Source organism: Crotalus tigris, unplaced genomic scaffold (assembly GCF_016545835.1).
Source record: "Crotalus tigris isolate CLP2741 ecotype Arizona unplaced genomic scaffold, ASM1654583v1 scf7180000019553.37968852642:3898890, whole genome shotgun sequence".
NCBI classification, from domain to species: Eukaryota; Metazoa; Chordata; class Lepidosauria; order Squamata; family Viperidae; genus Crotalus; species Crotalus tigris.
The window spans coordinates 3396238-3416653 of NW_024097591.1; the positions used below are offsets into that span (position 1 = coordinate 3396238).

At 52.5% G+C, this 20416-nt stretch overlaps 2 protein-coding genes across 2 annotated transcripts; one reads left to right on the top strand and one right to left on the bottom strand.

The window, feature by feature from the left end:
- Positions 1-1739: 1739 nt before the first annotated feature.
- On the top strand, positions 1740-4794 carry PSMB4 (proteasome 20S subunit beta 4). Its single transcript, XM_039363488.1, has 7 exons — positions 1740-1915; positions 2531-2737; positions 3358-3504; positions 3811-3892; positions 4159-4275; positions 4389-4477; positions 4666-4794. The coding sequence occupies exons 1-7, from the start codon at positions 1785-1787 to the stop codon at positions 4676-4678; spliced, it is 786 nt and encodes a 261-aa protein (XP_039219422.1). The 5' UTR covers positions 1740-1784; the 3' UTR covers positions 4679-4794.
- Positions 4795-5797: 1003 nt separating this feature from the next.
- On the bottom strand, positions 5798-18195 carry POGZ (pogo transposable element derived with ZNF domain). The gene is made up of 18 exons (XM_039363481.1): positions 18072-18195; positions 16936-17091; positions 15932-16107; positions 15218-15326; positions 14735-14914; positions 14379-14576; positions 14033-14142; positions 13187-13521; positions 12499-12653; positions 12140-12240; positions 11759-11905; positions 11511-11645; positions 10893-11065; positions 10308-10448; positions 9850-9909; positions 9500-9612; positions 8916-8940; positions 5798-8824 (listed from the first exon to the last, which is right to left on the bottom strand). The coding sequence occupies exons 1-18, from the start codon at positions 18193-18195 to the stop codon at positions 7213-7215; spliced, it is 4050 nt and encodes a 1349-aa protein (XP_039219415.1). The 3' UTR covers positions 5798-7212.
- Between the last annotated feature and the right edge of the window lie 2221 nt (positions 18196-20416).

Consider the following 20416-nt stretch of genomic DNA (forward strand, 5'->3'; position numbering starts at 1 on the left):
TTAAAGGTCAAAGCAGTTCTGTGGGATTGCTGCAAGGGGCACCCAGAAATTTTTTTTTTCCTTTAGTGGAACAGCACCCCATCCTCTCTCCAGCCATTTGTACCTTGAAGCAAGCAGCCCAAATACAATCCTGCTTCCCTTCTTCCCCATCCCCTAAGGAATTCAGGGTGGCACATCACTCACAGATGGGTCACCTCAATTATGTTCTGTGGCTGGGTGATCGGGGAGCTTGTTAGGTTGAATCAGATCAACAAACTGTCACTTTCTTTTCTGCTGGTGAAAAGCGGTGGAAAAAAACATGCATAAAGAATGGACTCTGGAGGGCCGAAGGGCTGGTTTTTCAATGAAAGATGAAGGAGCTCAACAGCCTGGAGAGGCAACAGGAATGTGAACAAGCAACAAGCCAGCCAAGGTCATATTTTGGTTTCCGGCTGCTGCTCTGAAGTGGAAGCATCTGGAAAGAGATTGGCAATGTTGCAAAGGGCTGCTTTTTCCCAGGCAAAGCAGAAAAGCAACACAATTGACTAAGTGGGTCAGTATAAAGTGATGCCACTTTCCTATCTCCCTCTGCCCACACCATCCATTGCTCATTCACCAATATTTTCATGCTGCTTATTCTCACCCTTCTTGTGATCTTGAAAACAACTGGAGGAAACCAGAACCTGCTTCGTTCCCTATATTCCATTTCCAATTGATTAAAAAAAAAAATTGTCTGCAGCCCTCCAAGAGGGTTAGGTGACATCTCACAAATATTGAAGTTGTGGGTTCTCCAACACTCGAAGTTTTTAAGAGATTGGACAACCATTTGTCTGAAATGGGATACGGTTTCCTGACTGAGCAGGGGGTTGGACTAGAAGACCTCCAAGATCCCTTCCAACTCTGTTATTCTGTTGCCAACAACACAAACAGGTTTTAAAACTATTTCGTTACTGAATTTATTCCTCTCTCCCTCACCCACCCAATCTGACCATCAACCAACTCAATGTTCCTGCCACTTTGGACAGTTTGCCATCAAAGGGTATTTAATTCAGTTCCCCTTTGGCACAAGAGCCTCGTTTCTCAACGTCCTTTGCACTTTTGTAAATACATTTAATAATAATGTATCAATCCTAGCTTGGGGCTGGCCTGGGCTTAAATCTGGGCTTTCCCAGCTGCAAGTAGATAACAGAGACAAACTTTATGGTGCTTTGCACCGCATAAAGCGAATTGGCGGCGTTCACACGTGCTCCTCCTTGCCCCCATTGTTGCTGCTGCTCGCTTGCCGCGCGGTGCAGTCGCCCAGGCAAGGCTCCCCCCTCCCGTTCGGCGTTCCACAAACCCACTTAATTGTTGTATTCATTCTCGGGCACAAACATTCGCAAAACAATTTGCAAAAACAATTCGCCTTCCTGGAAATGGGCAGCTCCCCCTTTGCGGGAAGCCCCGCATCCCCTGACCCGGAAGTGCTTTTTTCCCCAGAGTCAGAGTCACGCTCAAGATGGCGCCCTCCTGCCGGATAACTTTCTCCTTTCCTCCCCCGAAAAAATTCGTAACGGGGCTTCTCGAAAGCGGACTTGGCTTCCCCGTTTCTTCCCCCCACCCCCGAAAATCCCCCCAAGTAAAAAAAAACACAAACCGTTGCTTTTTACCTCATATCCGCCACATCCAACATGGCGGTGCCGCCTACGGAACGCCGCTGGGACCATTTGGAGTCGTCCCGCGCCGCTTTCTGGAGCTGCTGCGCATGCTCCGTCCGCCGCCTCTTCCTGCTCCGTGACTAAGCTGCCGCCGTTTGGGGAAGGAAGATGGAGGAGTCCGCGATGCCGCCGCTGCCTTCGATGTTCTGGGCCGGGGGTCCCGCCCCGGGGAAGCTCTTCCCACTGGGCAGCCCGACCCAGCACTCCGGGGCCCAAAGCGAGGCCTCCAAGCGGACTCTGTAAGGCTGGGGGAGGGGAGGGGGGCAGGGGAAGCCCCTTATAGCGGGGATGCCGCTGGTGCGTGACGTCACGATAGGGAGGGGGGTAAATCAGGGTCTTCCTCTGCGGAGGACTACAGTTTCCTCCATAGATGGGATGGGAGATGTAGTCCAGCCCCCACCTAGTGGCTCAGGTATGGGTGGGTGGGTGGGTGGAGGGCTTTCCCTTGTTTTATCTGTAACACCCCCTCCAGCTTTTAATTAAAGCCCCCCCCCCACACACACACATCCCGGAGCCTGAGTCCAAAGGTAGACTGCCCCTTGCTAGGGAAGCTTGACCGCAGGCATTGCAAAGGAGCAGCCCCCGTGGGTGGGACTGGAGGAAACTTTGGTGGGATTCAAAGGTGGTGGGAGGGAAATGGGGGGGGTGTCCCATGTCTTCTGGATCAGCAGTTGGGGGGGCAGGATCCTCTCCCAGCATGCAGGGGAGGGTCATCCAGATCTCCAGTCCCCATTGTAGGAATTCCGTCCTTCCATCCATCCATTTTCTATTTATCTATTCCTCTACTTATCATCTCCCTCTCTCCCCCTCCCTGTCTTATCTACCTTCTTACCTCTCTTCCTCCCCCCATGCAGGAGCCCGATGGTGACAGGCACCTCTGTCCTGGGCCTGAAGTTCGAGGGCGGGGTGATGATCGCGGCCGACACGCTGGGCTCCTACGGCTCCCTGGCCCGATTCCGCAACCTCTCCCGGATCATGAAGGTCAACGACAGCACCGTGCTGGGCGCCTCGGGGGACTACGCCGACTTCCAGTACCTCAAGCAGGTCCTGGAGCAGATGGTGTAAGTGGCTGGGCGACCCACGGCCGGCCTTCGGGGGTCCCAGATGGCTCCTTCGCCCCCTGGATTTGCCTTGAAAACAAGGAAAGGAGGAGCTTCAGACCTGGCTGGTTTTAAGACTTGTGGACTACCAACTCCCAGAATGCCCTATAACCAACACAACCGGCTGGGGAATTCTGGGAGTTGAGGTCCACAAGTTTTAAATTGGTCAAGTTGGGAGACCCCCCTGAGCTAAAAGAAGCCACATGATTCAGCTTTGATTTGCTGTTAAGATGTCCCTGATGAGCCTGATTTTAATTGGTGTGAAGGTTTATTTTAAACTTGTTGAGGACTTCCAGGTGGGACCTCCAAATTAGCATCAGGAGAGGCAACGCTGGCAATACCTACTTCCTGTTATCAGTCCTGCAAATAAATATTTGGATCTGTAAGCTGGCTTGTTAGAATTGAGCCCTTCCTGGGGCTGAAAGCTATTTCTTGACCCTTTCCATGGGTCACCCCCTTGGGCAATGCCCAGACCCTGTGGCCTTCGCCAGGGGTGTGGATGGTGAGAGGGGACGATTTTCCAGCTGGTCAATTGGTGGCTTTGGGGAGCTGCGTCTCAGCTGGGCCTCCATGTCTTGCAGGATCGACGAAGATCTTCTGGGCGACGGGCACAGTTACAGCCCGAAGGCCATTCACTCCTGGCTTACCCGGGTCATGTACAACCACCGTTCCAAGTTGAGCCCTCTCTGGAACACCGTGGTCATCGGTGGCTATTCCCATGGGGAAGGGTAAGGCTGGGGGCAGAGGGGGGAGAAAGCCGGGGGATGGTGTCCTGGCTGGTTCATGGAGTATTTCTCAAAACTCACAAATGTCTTGGGCTCTGTTGCAGTCGTAATCCGAGGACTTACCTTTTTTTGTGTCATTTCCTTCATGTTACGTTCACGGTCACCCGACAGTAGCGTATAAATTGAATTTCCATCAACCAACTGCTTTTAACTCAAGTTTTGCCTTCCCATCCTCCCCACTGTAGCCTTCTCCCGATGGCGGAAGGCTACGGCAGGCCACTGCAGCCCCCTCAATCTCTCCTCTCTCAGCTTCTTAGGCTACGTCGACATGCTGGGTGTGGCGTACGAGGCTCCTTCGTTGGCAACTGGATACGGGTCCTACGTGGCACAGGTGGGGCAGGCGGTGGAGACACTGGCATTTTTAGGGTCCCGGATATGAACTGGGCTCCTCCAACTGTGCTAAGCCATTGTGGCTTCTCTTGGGATTAGCACCCCGCCTTGCAGATTTCAGCCAGCCTCGTTTTCCAAGCGCTGGGGTGCCGAGTTGTGGCTTATTCAGCCAGCCAGAGATGGGTTCGAGTCACGGGGCTGAGTTTTTAATCTGGTTGGGTGTGGCTGTGCAGTTGAGCTCCCTCCATTTCTTCCGCCCTGTCGCAGCCGTTAATGAGGGAGGCGCTGGAGAAGACCCCCAGCCTGTCCCAGCAGGCGGCCCGAGCGCTCATCGAACGGTGCATGAGGATCCTGTACTACAGGGATGCCCGCTCATTCAACCGGGTAAGAGGGGGCGTCTGTCCTTCCGCAGGCATATGGGAGACCCAGCCCAGTCAGGGCTGGCGTCTCCCTTTGAAGGGAGGACCGGATCCTAACTCTCTGTCTTCCGTCTTCAGTATGAGATCACCACCGTCACTGAGAAAGGCGTGGAGGTGGAAGGGCCCCTGTCCTTGGAGACCAACTGGGAGATCGCTCACCTTGTCAGGTAAGGTTGCCGGAAAGTCTTGGCCTTCTAGAGGTCCTCCTGGTCGTGTCCTTACAACTCTCGGGGCGCCCAGCCCCGGTGAGGGCCTTCCCTTCCTCCCTACCCTGGATTGTAGGATTGTTTTCAAGACTTTTGTGACGTTTGCCTGCTGCTAACTCGGCTGGTCTTTTTTCTTCTTTTCCTTGCAGCGGTTTCGAATGAAGCGGGAAAAGTCCAGTTTTTCTATTTGTTGAAGACAGAACCCCAAATCCTTTGTTATGCTGTTCGACGCTCCTGGGGGAGCACTCTTTAATAAAGACACTTGACTATGTATTACAGCTCTTCTGTGTGAAAGATTTTCTAGAGACTTCAGTTTCAGGAGGGGTTTTTTTGTCCCAGGACTTTTTGGGGGGGGGGCTCCTCGTCTGCATAATCTTATCATCTTTTCAACCTTCCAAAACAGCTGAGCTTCCATTCCCATAATCCCCAGCCAGCACAGCTAGAGTTCCAAACCAGCCTAGAGGTTAAAACAATTTTGGTTAGGTCCTACCAGAACATGAAAAAAAAAAAAAAAGCATTTTCTACTTTTTTGAGATAGAAAATTTTCTACCTAGCAACGCTAGGTATGCTGTGGATTCTAGTATAAGTAGTTTGAGATCTCTGTTTTCTACCTGGAAGGATTTGGGGGCTACTCAGACATGCCCTCTGTGGACAAACTAGCAGCTGTGCTCCTTTTTTCAAAAAGCAAAATCTATGGGAGCTGCAGCAACCATGCTATGCCACTAGAGGGCAACAGCTTAGAAGAGTCTATCTATGCTGAACCACTAGAGGGCAGTATTTTCAAATCTTATAAAATATGTGTGTCTTCATCTGAAGAGGAAATTGGGGGGGAAGGGAGGTTATAATGCCCACACTACTTATCAGCAGGTGATCAGGCACTTTCCTGCTTACCATCTGCCTGGGTTTCACAGCTCCAGAGCAGGAGCAGAATTCTAGCAGGCCAGCTCTCCCGGTTTCTCTGCGGCTTCAGGTGCTCTTAGAAATGTCTACTGCAGATGGATGAATTCACAATCACAGAAGGGAACTAGACTTAGGAAACAACCATGAGAAGCAACAAGAAACTAGCATTACCTTGCGGGACTTTTAAGGGATGGGCACGAGGGTCTCGAGAGCCCACAGGCATCCCTGGTCTTAAGCCAACTTAATTCAATGAGTGAATTCTCAAAACTGCGCTAAGTCCAATTTGTGAACCTCGCTGCATTTCAAACCCAGGTTTCTTTTTCTCTCTCTCTGTCTGGCTGCCAAACCCTTTTAAAAGATTCTCCGGAATGAAAACACGTGTTTATAAATCCATTTCCCTGGCTTTATTAAATGTTCCACATATGTACATTTTAAAGATGAACCATTTACAGGTCAGCCCACCCTATTTCCTGCTTCCCTTGAGTTTGGCCTGGGGGTGTTGGGGAAGGGGGGGGAAGATTAGGGAAGGTTTTGGGAGTGGGGTTGGTTTTTTTTTCAACCTCAAAAGGAAAAACAGAAAAAGATGTACAGGCTGAGAGAGTAGGTGGTGGCTTGTTTCTGCTATGTGTCAAAATGTTTTTTCATTGTTTAGACCATAATACGTTACAATTTTTTTAAAAAAAAACCTCAAACATGCAAACAGTAGAAAAAAACATCCTTTTTTGTCTGTTTTTTTTTTATGCTGGCAGTGTAAAATAAAACAGGAGATTTCCCTCATTTTTGTGCATGTCAGAGTCGGGTTCAGTTGCAGCACTTGAGTCGGGGAACGTGTAGTGTCTTGATGTCTCCGGCGAAAGCAGGTTCAATAGCAGAATTTTTAAAAGGCGATGTCAGGCGGGTCCGTTAAGAAGAGAATCCGATTGGCAGCCAGAGAAGGGGTCACACCGGGGTGTGACCTGCCACTGTGGTCTCTCGGTAGCAACTCGGATAAAAGTGGAACAGAAAAGCTTTTGCATCAACTGCAATGAAATCTGGAGGGGCTTTTCTACAAGTGAAGTTTTGCTTTTACTTTCACAGAACACGTCCAAGTTCGTACAAAAACGTGAGGGAGGCTTCACCTCCCCTAAACAATAATGCCTGCATTAAATTGCTGTTCTCTTCTCCTTTCCATAAAGCAATCTTCCAATTTTTGTGGGCAGCGCTAGAACGTTTTTCAAAGGTTAAAAAGTAAAGTATTCATAGCTAAAAAACAAAAAAAAAGTTACCCAGAAATCTACGTTTCCGGGTCCAAATGTTACAGGGAAGGAGAAAAAAAGCGCGAGATTGAGAAAACTTCCATCAGCTACATCTCTTTTCTTTGTCTTCCAAAAAAAAAACACAAAAAAAGTCACATTGATAATGTGGTAGAATTAAAAACTTGTTTTGCACGGTATAAAAAAAAAAACAAAAAACCAAACCCCAGCAAAATAAAAACCCAGAAACTATAATACAGTGAGGTAAAGAAAATGCAAAACGAAAACCAAATAATAATAGTAAGTCCACCCACAATATATCTTCAGGAAATGCCACAACAGTGATTTAAGGGGGGGAGGGGGGGAAACACACTTTTGTTGTTTTTAAAAGGACTCGAACAGCATACACGGCCATTGTTAAGTTTGCGTGTTCACCTACGCGTCTCCTACAGCCACAAATCCACAGGGAAGCAGAAAGAAACGGCCTCTTCCAACCAGGAGTTTTTAAAAAGAGAGAGTGGAATTAAATCTCCTTTCTCCCCCCCCCTTCCCCTCCTTCGGCCTTCACGCTTCCATCAGCTCCAGCTCCGCGTCCTCAAAGCCGTAGAAGGACTCCGTCTCGCTCTCCCCCTCAAAGAGCTGGTGCAGGATCTCGGGGCTGGTGCACTCCTCCGCCGGCCCCCCCTCGTTCAGGTCGCCCTCCTCGTCCTGCAGTTGGCTGTTGAGCTTCAGCTGCTCCTCCAGCGAAGCGATCAGCTCCTCCTGCATGTCGGCGTTGCGGCTGGGCGTGTTGGCTGTGCCGTCCGGGCCAGGCAGGACGCTGGCCACCAGGAACGACTGCTGCACCAGTTCGGGGCAGTCGCTGATGACCTCCAGGGCCTCGGCCAGCCAACACAGGACGAGCTGCAGGAGGATGTCCGAGTCGCAGGAGGAGTCCGCCATCTCCTTGGCCTGCTCCTTCCACTTTTTGTGCACAAAGTTTCTCACTGTTCTTTTGATGCAAACGTCCAAAGGTTGGATTTTGGAGCTGCAAGCGGCCGGCACCACCGCCGGCAAGGTGCTGGACGAGCTCAGCATGGCCAGGACCTCTTCGGAAAGGTGCGTCCGGTGGCAGTCCAGAACCAGCATGCCTTTGCTGCTTTGGCGCTCGATGTGCTTCTGCCACACTTTGGAGGACCAGACCTCCATCACCTCGTCGTCGCTGTAGCCGCTCTCCTTGGCCTCCAGCAGGATCATCTCCGGCACGTTGGCGGCCTGCTCCAGGCGGCCTCGGTAGAAGACCACAGTGGGCAGGACGCTCCCGTCGGCCAAAATGGCCAGGACCACGTCGCACCAGGGCTCCCCGGTGCCCACCATCTGCAAGGCGTTCTCCTTCTGGTCGTCGCTGCAGAGGACCTCCACGTCCAGGAAGAGGGAAAGCTCGTCGATGGCGGCGATCATGGAGAGGGGCAGGTCCTGGGTGTGGATCTGGCCCTGCACGAACTCGACGAAGCAGCCGGCGTTCCCCTCCACGTCCTTGGGGAGCGGGTGAGCCACCGCCCGGCGGTTGTGCATGCTGAGGTTGTGCCGCAGCATGAACCGGACGGCCCACTCGTAGGAGATCTTGAAGCCGCCCTCCAGAGACCGGCCGATCTTGGTGGCCTTCTGGAAGAGGGTCTCCTCGTTGACCGGCAACTGCTGCTCGCGCTGCGCCAGGACCCATTCCGCCAGCTTCTCCTCCGCCTCCAGGCTCAGGTACTTGCCCTCCGACAGGGAAGCCACGTTCTCCTCCTGGAAAGCCTGGAAGCGCCTCAGCCAGCGGCAGATCCGCCGGGGCGGGTTCTTAAAGTGCTCCGCCGCCTGCTCGGTGTTGCAGCACAGGGCGAAGAGAACCACCCGCAGCTTCTTCACGGAGAGCTGCTCTTTCCTGCTGATGGGCTCAGGAGCCTCCTTGGGCTCGGGCTCCTCTTCGCGGCGGTCCACTGTCAAGACGTTTGAGGCCTCGTTCTCCTGGACTGGGACGGCGGCGGCGGCAGGAGATTGGCTGGCCTCCGGCATCGGCTCGGGCACCGCACCCAACACTTCCTGGGGCTTTTCCTCCTCGGGCGGTGGAGACGGTGCGTTCACAGTGATGGCTTTGCTGGGCGGGGAGGGGGAGGCGGAAGGCTTGGTGCCTCGTTCGAAAGGCTGGGCAGGCCTGAAGAAAGAGAGGGAGGTGAGGCATCGCCCAGAGGGAGGGAGGGGAAGGGGGCAAAGCCTACCTGGACAGGTAACAGGTAATGGCTTACCTTGGATGGGAACTCCAAGCAGGACCTGTGAGAAGCAGAAAGGAGAGCTTCAGCTTACGACAACAAGAATCGTATTCACCCTCATAAACTGGCTGGATGGACCGGCCCAAAGTTCTTTCTCCCCCCCCCCAGTCCATCTGCCCCTCTCTTCAGTTAGGGGGCACCAATGGCGGGCAGCTTCCCCTCGCAGCTTGACCTCCCGAGTCTCATTATAGGTAGTCCTCAATGTACGACCGAAATTGGGACTTGAATGTCTGTCACTAATCGATGTGACCATGAAGCGAATCGCTGTCTCCCCAGGCCCAATTTTACCACTTTTTTGGGCCTTGGTTCTTAAAACGAATCCCACGGTCGTTACGCAAACCTGGTTTCCCAACTGGTTTTGCTCCCTGAAAAGTCGCTGTTGGGTTTTTAGCACCGTTGTTAACTTTGAACGGTCATTAAAAGAGTGCTCGTAAGGTAAGGACTGCCTGTGCCATTGGGCTCCCTCCCTCCCTCCCTCCCTCCCTTTCTGGGATGGCAGACCCAACCGGTGACCGGCTGAAGCAGGAAAAGCCCCCAGGGACGGCCAGGCCGCGTCTTGCCTCGCAGAATGACGTTGCTGAATTCGTGAGACGGGTTGAAGACCAGGTGCTTGGCCATGGCGTCGCCTTCCGACGTGGCGAAGAGGCAAGCGGAGCACGCCAACCGGACCCCACTGGCAAGAGAAGCGAAAAGGAGCATCGCCCTGGCTTCAGGTTTTCTGCCTCAAAGGCCTCCCCTTCACCCCAAACACCGGGATGGGGTTGCCATCTGAGAAAGGCAGCTGGGACACCCAGGGCTGCCCGGCTCCCCTCCCTCCTCAGGGCTACGGGATCCAGCGGAGAAGACCAGGCTAGAGAAAGGATTGGAGACGCCCCCCCCCCCTCAAGTCTGGAGAGATGCAGCCTCTTACCAAGCTGTGTAGTTTTTGAACAAGGCCAAGTATTTCGGACTTTTGCGAGGGACGTGGTTGCTGGAAAACGGAGCAAGGAAAAAGAGCAGTTGTTACACAACGACAACGCTTCAACCCCGGTGAGTGACCTGGAGAGAAGCCCCCAATTTCCCCCTTACAGCAAGAAAAGCTCAGTGCCAGAGAGGGAGAAGAAGCTCGTAGCCACGTCCGTGGAGCTCCCAAGAGCAAAGAGCCTTTTCCTTCTGCTTTTAGGGCTAGTGAGGCAGGAAAACAAACTGAATTTAATGGGCTCAGGCTGCCAAGAATCTCCCCCAGCCGGCCGGCCATCACTCGTGCTCCTTCAAGCTCCCTTCCCAATCAAGACTCTCTGCTCCCTTCTGGCCCCGGACGGAGCTCCTCTGCCCCGGGGGGGGGGGGAAGGGCAGCCCAAGGCCAGGGCCTCGCCCAGTGCCACTCACTTGATCATGTGGTTGGCGTAGGCGCGAGAGCAGCAGGTGCTGTAACGGCAGAGCGAGCAGTGGACGTAGGTGGGGAAGTGGTTGGGGAAGTCCGGGATTTCGAAACTGCACTCCAGGCAGGTCTGCCTGCCCAGGACGCTCCTGCCGAGAGGAAGGGGGGGGAGAGACAAGTTAGAGCCAGAGGGGGGTGGGGGTCCCAACAAAGGGGCAGTCAAGGGGGGGGATAAAATATCCAACGCAGAGGGGGAAAAAATCTCCCCTTATGTTTCCAGAGCAAAACATTAAACTGAAAACACGGGGGGGAGGAGTCACTGAGGACCCCCAAGAAGGAAGCAGCACGGCAGCCAGTATTTGGGGAACCCCCTCTCAGCCCCACCCATTTAGTGAACAGTCACTAAATGAATTGCTGTTCAGCCGAGGCCTAGCTGTACTCAACCCGCCCCATCCTCTGACTGAACATCCACCCCGCCCCCTGTGGACGCGCTCTGATCCCGACCCCCAGCCCGGGGGGAGCAGCAACCAGTGCCCAGCAACTGTCTAAAGTGTCTTAAGATGATTCTGAAACTTGGAGTAAGAAGCTCTGACATTTTCCTGACGGCCTTCTTCTGGATGCTCCTCTGGAAGGGCGGGTAGGGGAAGTTCGGCTGGGGGTCTGAAGAGGCCGAGAGCAAGGCGGCATCCTGGAGGAGGCCCGGGGGCACGTCGTTTGCGCAGAGGGGCAACGTCCGCGGCTGACCTCGGGAGGCCCTGATGGTCACCTGTGGCCCACAGGAAGAGAGGGAAAAGCATTCAAAATCTGGGGGGGGGGAGAGAAACGTTCCCTGAAGATGGGCTCCTGCACGACTCCAGAAGCACGGAAGGCTAAGCCTCTAGTCCTGGTGACCAACGACCCGGATTGGGTCCTGCGACGCTGTCCTGGGACATGCAGGACAGAGTAAAATAATCTGGGTAAAAATAATCCCCCGCTTGCCCCAGATCGGAACTCTGCTTACTCTCAGGAAGGGAAGACGGGCAGGTAGGAAAACGGGGGTAACGGCAGCCTCGTGTTTGCCCTGCCTTGCTGACTTTCTGCATGCAACCCCCTCCCCAGCCTGGAAGGGCAGAGCCCCAGACAGGGCGAAAAGCCTCCTGGCCCCAGGCAAACCGGCCCAGCTGCAGGCTTCTCCACCGGCCCAGCCCTCAGCGTCGGCAGCGGCTGTGTACCTTGGTGCCCGGCTTCAGCCCTTCCAGCTGCTTGGGCTTACGGAACGTTTTGTGATGCTGTAGCTTATGCTCGATCTTGTCCTTGGCAAAGAGGAACTGCAGGCGGCACTTGTTGCAGTGATAGACGCTCTTTTTCTATATGGGAAGGAGGGGAGACCCAGCGGTGATCTTTCTGAAAGGCGGGCCCTTCTCTCCCCCCCCCACAAGGGAGGCCAAGAAAGGAGGTGCTGGAGGAGGGGGAGGCCCACCTGGTGCCTCATGAAATGCTGCTGAAACGCCGTGCCGTTTTTGAAGACCTTGAGGCAATAGGGGCAGAGGAGGTGGCGGGTGTCCTCATGCACCATCCGGAAATGGGTGTCCACTTCGGAGTAGAGCGACGAACGGTACTGGCAAACCTGGAGGGAGGGGAAGAATCATTCTTGTTAGAAGGGTCCAGTGTCCGAGAAGGGAGTCGTCTGGGGGTGGTCAGGCAAGGAGCTTTTTTGATCCTCCCAAGCTTTTGAATATTATTTCCCTTTAGCCTTTTTGGGGGGTGGGGGGGTATCTGTCTCCAGAAACTTAGAAGTGCCAGAACTGGACCAGAGCAAAGCTTGGCCTCCCGGCCCCCCCCCCCGAAGCGTTTGCGGTACCTGGCAGACGTAGGGCATCTCCCCGGGCTTGTGGGTGTCCTTCATGTGCTGCAAGAACATGGGCTCGCTCTCAAAAGCCCATTCGCAGATCTTGCACTTGGCTGCAACGGAGGAAGCTGGTCAACATTCACCCGTTCAGACATGGCGGATCAAAAGCGGAGCCCGATATGTTAATCTCTCCCACTTAGTTCCCTCTCTAAAGCGTGCAACGTCAAAGGCAGCCCTTTGAGATAAGACAGAAGCAGCTGCAAGGGGTGAAATCTCTCTCTCTCTCTCTTTCTTTTTTAAGGGGACCCCCTGCTTCCCTCTTCCACCTGCTAAGGCCGCACTGGGAAGCCTGCCTTTGAGGGCCCACTTACTGGTGGACTCGTACGGACTGTGGACGTTTTCCAAGTGACACTGGAGCTGGAAGGGCGTGGTGAACTGTCGGTAGCAGTGCTGGCAGATGGTGTGGACGTCCACCTCTCCGTTCTGCTGGTCCAGCTCGACGTGGTGCTTCATGTGATTCATGAACCTGCAGACAAGGAGACGGTCGTGCCCGTTTGGCTGGCGATGGCTGGGAAGCAGCCTTCTGGGTCCGACAGCAAGGGGTAGGGCTCGCAAGAGCCTCCCCCAAAAGACAGGCACCCGTTCCGAGCCTTTGCTTAGTCCGTAGAAGAACACAGCCCAAGGAAAAGCTGGACGGTATATCGCATTCGGATGTTTTTAGAGAGATGAGATAGGATCTTTCCTTGGTTAATGGTTCAGACCCCGTGAATTTCCATCCGGTCCTCTGCAATTATTAAACTGTGAAGCAGCTCTGGGTGGCTTGCCTCGTGAAAGCAAAAGTGCTAAGCATTAAAACACTGAAAATGTTAAATATTAGCAAGTTTTAAGCAGAAAACTGGAACGCTTTCTTTTTCACTACGTAGAGCGGCCCTGATCCGAATTCACTCCCCACCTTTTGAGAACAGGCTCAGTCTGAATTCTAGAGGAGACGAGGCTTCTCAAAAGGTCACAGGAGGGGGGCACCTTTCTCACCCCTCCCCCAACCCCCGTTATTCTTACCGTATGTTATTCTTGAGCCTCTTGGTGCAGTGCGGGCACCGGAAGGAGGTTGGCACCTTGGGGAAGGCCAGCAGCTGGCTCACTTTGCCCCCATCCCTGCCGTAGTAGAAGTCATCGACCAGCATGATCAGCTTGCTCTGCACCCCCTCGCTGGCGCCGTCGCTCGGCTCAGAGAGTTTGGCGGGCGGCGACAGGGCGGGGATGGGGGTGGAGGAGGGGGGCGAAGCCACCGCAACGGTTTTATCCGGGGAAGGGGGCTTGGGGGCTTGGATATTTGGTTCGGGCTCCAGGGGTTTCCCTTTCTTCAGGAATTCCACCATTTCGGGGCAGCAGTACTACCGGGAGGGAAAAAAACAGTCTTGCGTGAGCTTCAGCACTCTGGAAAGACAGGCTGTGTGAAGGAGGGCTTCCCCGCTCTTCTCCGGGTCTGGTCTTTTGATGCCCCCACCCCGTGGCAGCCTGGCCTCATCCTGCAGGGCCGGAGCTCCAGGCTGCTGTGCAAAGACGTCTTAGGTGAAAAGGATGGCGTCTCTGGGTGCGGGGATAAAAATCTCCAAATTCAATAGGTATTTATCTCTGCATCTCACTTGCAAACCTCCCTCTGAGAAATGTTGGCATGGCTGTCCCCCGGGGGCACAGGGTCAAAGAGACTGGATGAAATGATAGGCTTTCCCTTGTCACGAGTGGGCTCTAGCGAGATTTCTCTCTGTTGCCCCCCTCCCATAGTTGAGCTTCTTTCGGGGTGGTCGTACTCCAGAAACTGCAAGCGCCCAGCCGATCTGGAGCGCACACAGCTCTTTGTGGTCCTCCCCTCGGCTACCTGCTGGGGCAGGAGCGGCTACTTACACACATGTGGCCTCTTAAAGCTTCAGTGACTCTAAACTGGGCATTGCAGCGAGGACAGGATTTCCGCCCACCGTCCTGCAGGTCAAACACCGGGATCGGCGAGGAACTGACTGTTAATGGCGACAGGAAAGAGAATCAGGGCAGAGAGAAAGAGGCCCAGCTGGAAGGGAGAAAGTCTCCAGGGTTCACTTGGGTGGTGGTCAGAAGGGGCTAGTCCTCCTCCTTTTGCTGGGATTTCTTTCCCCTGGGGAGAGTAAGGGGAGGCCAGCACACCCCTTTCCTAACGAAGAGCATCCCGGAGACCCTCTCCAAGTCCCTTAATTGGTCAGGCAGTTAGGAGACGCACCTTTCTGGGAGGAGGGCTCGGAGATGCCCGTCCTGTGGGAACCGTGGGCCTGGCTGTTGTTGGGCACCACGAGGGGGCCCGAGCTCTGAGCGAGCGAAGGGACGGTGTTCAGGGTGTTCACCAACTTGGCCACCTCGTTGCTGTTCTCCCCTCCCGCCACGCCGGGTTTCTTCACCGCGACAAAACTCGCAATGCTCACTGCCGGGAAGACAAAGAGAGAAACCGGTCGTTTTCATTCAAAAACGGAAGAGGAGGAGTCAAAGGACAGAAGTGGATTATGGGTGAACTGTCCTAGTGGGAGCGATGGTGGTGGAGGAAGAGGAGGAGGAGGAGATGCTGAAGGAAAGAGGACTTACTCTGCGGTTGCGCTTGGGACTGTGGGACCGTGTTCCGGATGGTCAGGGTGGCTGGAATGACCGTCGTGAAGGTGTTGGAGGCCGGCCGGACCGGCATGCTTGGAGCGGGTCTCACCTGGGCCATTTGGGAGAAAACCTGAGGGACGCCGACGGTGGGCTTCACAAACTGGGTGCCTGGGGCTGAAGGGAGGGAAGGGAGGGAGAAGAGGCGTGGGTGGGGGCTGACGCCCTTTGTGAAAGGCAGACCCCAGCCCTGTTTCAAACGCAGCAAAGCTGGAACTAAGGGGAGGCTGTTTATTTATTTTTTAGTTTATACGCCAGCCAAAGTGGGAGGGCCATTTGCATAACCTTGGTTCATTTGCATAGCCACACCCCCACGGCCTAGGCTCTGTGCCCCAAAAGGGGGTCATTCTTGCACATCATCCTGCCCTCCTGGCTCACCCCTCCCCAACTCTGGCCACCATCGCTCCCCCGCCGCCTTACCTGGGACGAGCGTAATCGGCCGGACGGTCTGGCCCTGCTGCACGTTCAGGACAATCCCCACCTGGTTCATCGTGTTTTGCACAGGGCGGACGTTGCGCACCGGGAAACCCTTTCTCGGACAAGCAGAAGGAGCAGCTTTAGGAGCGTTTCCCAAGCCCAGGCGAGAGAGAATGAGGCCAGCCTGGCCGGCACGCTCTGCTTTAAGGCCGCTCTGCCTGGCTGGCCCCCAAGCCAAATGAAACTCCAGAAAAATCACCCTACTCACTGCGTACTGTCTACATTGTACTCCTTTCAAAGTTAAATATAAATTAAAAATATCAGGCTGGGGTTTCAGATTTCTCAAAAAAAAAAAAAAACATTTGTAATTGTTTATCGTCAAAGGTTATCCCAGTTTACCCGTGACTTAAGCTTTTGCAGCAGGAAACTGCACCAGGCAGCCAGCTGTTAGCTGCAGAAACTTGCCCAAAAGGTAGAATGGGTTTACTTCCAGCATCTATGCCTTGAGAGGCGTTTGGGTGGGTGGGTGGGTGACTACTGGAAAACCAACCCCCCCCCACCTCCAATCGATGGCTGGTCTGTGTAGAATTAGCTCAGCCGGTTTTAAATGAACGACAGGCTAGCTGGGGAATTCTGGGAGTTGAAGTCCACCCGTCTCCAAGTGGCCAAGGCGGAAAAACGGAACATCCACCAGTTGGGACCAAACCCCCCCCTCACCTGAGTCGTGATGAAGATGGGCTGGCTGGTCACTGGAGAGTTGGTCACGTGGTTTGCATTCTGCATGACCTGGACAGGCCGGAGAACAGGCTGGGTCACCACCGTGCTTAGCCCGGAGGTGGGGTTCTGAGCCAGGAGGAGGGGCTGGCCCCCTTGCTGAACCAGAGGCGTGCCAGCTGGAAGAAGAGGAGAGGGCTGTTACTGGCAGGGGGCCAAAGACAGGGCTGCCCTCCCACAGCTAAGGGGTCTCCAACTCTGCCAGGCTGTCGGGCCCCTCCAGAGGGGCAGCGCAACTACACTCAGCCCCATTCCTTTCACACACAGAGGAAGCGACGCAGGTGGCGTTAGGCTGCTTACTGCGTTTATAAGGGGCAGGGGCAGACCGCAGGGTTGATGTAAACACAGGCAGTCCTCAACTTACATTAGGTCATCTAGCGACGGTTCAAAGTTACAAAAAAGGGACTCAGGACTGTTTTCCCCAGTTACGACCTTTCCAACATGGTCACGTGATCAAAAATCAGAAACTGGGCAGCGGATTCATTTTATGACGGTCGCAACATCTGCGGGGGTCACGCGATCCCCTTCTGCGACCTTATGACAAGCACAGTGGGGGAAGCCGGATTCACTTCACAGCTGAGTGAAAAAACCCACTTAACAAATGTCTCACTTAACAAAGGAAACTTTGGGCTCGATTGTGGTCATAAGTCGAGGACCGCCTGTATTTCAAGCCCCGGAGTTCGCACGGATTCAAACATGCTGCGTGAGCAAGCGCAGGAAAGCCCAGCTTCCCTCTCTCTGAAGAAACTGCACCAAAGTCCTCCGGGCCGGTGCCCATCCCAGGTTAGTGACAGGGCACAGACAGAGCAGGAAAAAGAGGTGAAAGAGTGCAAATTTTCCAAGCCCCCCCCAAATTGTTGGGGCGCTGCTAAGGGGGGGGGCAGAAACCTGACAGCTCCTCTCTCGGCTCCCCTGGGCGTTCCCCAAAGACCCGTCAGGATCCTTACTGCTATTGTTTGCAAAGAGAGTCACCAGCGTCTTCTTCGTGCTGTCACTGCTGGAGGTGCCGCTGCTGCTAACGGGCGTGGTGGGGAGGCCACTGCCGATGGACGCGTGGGCAGCGATCGGCACTGGGCTGGCCACTGGCTGCACGCCAACAGACACTGTCAAGGAGGAAACTCAGAATGGTTAGCGGGGTCTCCTGCAAGCACAACCAGGTTTTCGCGGGCCCCCTGGAAAACTGCCAGGTCTAAAACGGGGGGGGGGTGTCTTTACAAAAAGGGGACTGTCTTTTGGAGCTCACCAATGACAGGCATTATGGACTAGCAACTTTTATTGACTTATTTTGCAAGTCTTCTGCCATGGGCTTTAGGCCAGGCTGGTCAAGCTGGCCCCAGACTGTGAGATCCCAAACCTGGTGGCTACTATCCCGAAACACTCGTAGGTGATCCCAGCCCAACGGATCAGAGAAGGACGAGCTGGCTCTCCGGGTTACCCCGATTTTGGCAGCCCTGTTCTAGAAAGAGCTTCTCTGCGTTAGACAGTAGCCAAGGCTGTTCTTGATAACTCCCAGGAGGCAGGGAGGGAGCAAATGTGAAGAGCCCGCCAAGAAGAGGAAGACAAATTATTAAATATGTCAATCTGTTACACCCACAAGGAATATTAATAGCTGGGGAAGGAATTATGTGGAGATTGCTTTACTTTTTTTTGCACGCGGCTATGAGATTGTTTGAAGCAGAGAAGACCAGCCTTCCGTGACCTGGGAGTCTCCTAAGGTGGGTGCTGCTTGGGACCCGAGGCAGGTGCAGGGGCTCCCATCAGGATAAAGGAAAGAAAGACCGGAGAAGGCCGAGTCTGAGAAAGGAAGCGGAGTCTGTGCCCCGTCGAACGTGATGGCTCTTAAGCAGAGCAGCTCTCAGTAGGAACAGACTGACAGCTTAACAGGTCTGCTTCCAATCTCTTGGGGGGCTCTGTCTGTGCCCTCTGAAAATGCCAAGGTGCAGCAAGGAAAAAACAAACAAAAACAACCCAAAACCACACAGCAATTTATCTCTTGCACATCAGGAAAGTGGCCGCTAGAACCATCTGCTGAAATGAGCTGGGTAATGTAACGCGGAGATGGGCTTTGGGAGAGGACCATCACCTGTAGCCGTTTTGTCAACCGCGTTGTAATCTTCCACCACGGAATCCTCAATCACATCGCTGATCTTCTGCCAGGGTTCAAGTTCCTCCTCTTCACATTCCATAAACAGGTCCGTGTCTGCCATCTTTTTGGGGGGGAGAGACAAAAAGAGGAGGTCACCTTCTGGACAAGGGAGGAGAGAAAATTCAGCAGAGGGAGGGAGACATCCATTAATTGGGGGGGGGGAAACAGCACAACATGTGCAGCAATTCTGATCTCTCATCTTAAAAGGAACAAAAAAAAGGAAATATAATCTTGCAAAATTTTCCACATTACATTCGTCTTAATTAAACAACACTAAAAAGCTTTGCTGTGCAATTAGCTGTGTCCAATTATATATCATGATAAATGAATTACAACTTGGTGAAAGAGATGTTGGAGGGAACCAGTTTTTTTTTTAAATGAATCTTTTGCCATTTTAGTAAAACAGCATGCATCTTACTTTAAAATACATACAAGTAGATGGTAAATTACTGCTGTCGGTGGTATAGACACATGAAACAGTAACCAGTTCATTCAACTAAGGATCCTTCTACAATTCCTTCCCATTCTTTCTTCCAAACTCCCACTGTGGATATTTGGGAGGCTATCAAGATTTTTCTGCTCAATAAAATGATTTAATCCTTGCGATAAATATGCTAACATTTACTTTTTCCGCTACACAGATGACAGATGCTCTCTCTCTCACCAAAGCAGGCCGAGAGAATGCGCTAAATATATGACAGTTTATTTAAAACACGTAAAGAAAATGTAACATGTTGGAGAGTAGTACTCCTATTAAAACAGACAAGGTTTTGCAGGGATCCAGGATACAATCTACAGCTACTTCATGCTAAAGAAAAGAGACAAGCCTCAGTGAGAGGGAAGGACGGGCATTTTAAGAAATGGTTAGCAAAATGAGGACCTTTGGAATACAAGGTGCTTTTTCAAAGTTCACTCCGCACAGGTTAAATTGCGAGCCTCGGCTATGAAAAGTTTAGGAACTCTTGGAAAAGCTCATCAGTCTCCAATAATGCACGTTTTTATTTGTTAGGAAGCAACAGCTGTGGACAGAAGGCCTACCTCAACAGATGCAGGCAACAAGTGAAGGCAGACAGGCAAGTAAATAGCATTTTGTGCCTGGCCAAGTAAACCAGCTTCCTAAAGCAGCTACTTGCAAGAATCACGAATGCTAAAACATGGTGTGCTTTTCACACTGTAGACCTGCCTTGGCTTTCATTGCAATGGACATTCTGTGGGAACCTTTCAGTAACTTTAGAATTTACCATCAGGGATTGCTCCAGAAAATAACACCCTTGGGAAACGCAACAGATTATGCCCAGCAGTGGACTTGCACCATTTTGCCCAAAGAACATTACTGTGTTCTTTTTCTCCAAGATGCTCAGAAACATACCAGGAATATTCTGCACTTCCACAGAAAAAGACTCCTATCCCTCCACATCTCTCTTCTCCTAACCATCAGGCTGAAAAAAAAAAATCACTCAGGACTTGTTCAAATCCATCAGCAAAACAGGAGAGGCAATGCCTGTTTAATACCCAGTATTGACCAAGAGAGTAGTGCTAATCTTTGCTCAAGTTGCAGACTAATGTTGACAATTGGGATTTAGCTAGAATAAAGTTTATCTGGAAATGGTTTTCTTCATCCACATTCAAGTGTTTGTTTAAAACTGCAATTACAGGATCAAAATTGTAACTGAAATCAACATATATTATTTCCTTGTTTACTTTTGCTTTTACATTGTCCTTCTAGGATTACAAGGTGCAAAAACCTGAATTCTTGTTCAGAAACATATCCTTTTGTCTCTGTTTCTTTCCTTAATTTTAAAGCCCACTACAGCTACCTCAATTTCTTTTATACATGGACTTTGTATAATAATTGCACTGTAAACAAGGGGGGAATTGACATTCCTATGTCAGCTCTCGAAAAGAAGGCACTTGATGAACTCCACTTGACTTAGGCAGTCACAGCCGTCAAATGGGGTTGGTAAAGAAGATCCACAGATATTTAGGCAAAAAAGAAAGGCCTTTGCTTCAACAGCAGCTCAGAGCAACAGCCAGTCAATCGGTCTAGGAACAAGACTTCAGTTTTCCTCCCAAAGACAGCCAACCATTCAAGTATTCAATCCTAAATCAAAAATGCAAAGAGCTTAACCCATCCCTAGCCACAGAAACAACTGCTTTTGATTATTTGTTTGTAAGTCAGGAGAGAAATAAAAACAGTGGCCAGGAATCCATTGTAAAATCGCAACATGCAGCTAGTCCAATTTTTTGTTTGTCTCTTTCCCCATGAAAGAAACAAAAAAATA

Excerpts from the sequence above, each read along its gene's own strand:
- PSMB4 (XM_039363488.1), top strand. The coding sequence starts at position 1,785 with ATGGAGGAGTCCGCGATGCCGCCGCTGCCTTCGATGTTCTGGGCCGGG. Across the intron at positions 3,505-3,810 it reads GGCTATTCCCATGGGGAAGG|CTTCTTAGGCTACGTCGACA; the intron begins GTAAGGCTGGGG and ends CTCCTCTCTCAG. Across the intron at positions 3,893-4,158 it reads ACGGGTCCTACGTGGCACAG|CCGTTAATGAGGGAGGCGCT; the intron begins GTGGGGCAGGCG and ends GCCCTGTCGCAG.
- POGZ (XM_039363481.1), bottom strand. The coding sequence starts at position 18,195 with ATGGCAGACACGGACCTGTTTATGGAATGTGAAGAGGAGGAACTTGAA. Across the intron at positions 14,577-14,734 it reads GTCCCAAGCGCAACCGCAGA|TGAGCATTGCGAGTTTTGTC; the intron begins GTAAGTCCTCTT and ends TCTTCCCGGCAG. Across the intron at positions 8,825-8,915 it reads GCTTGGAGTTCCCATCCAAG|GCCTGCCCAGCCTTTCGAAC; the intron begins GTAAGCCATTAC and ends CTCTTTCTTCAG.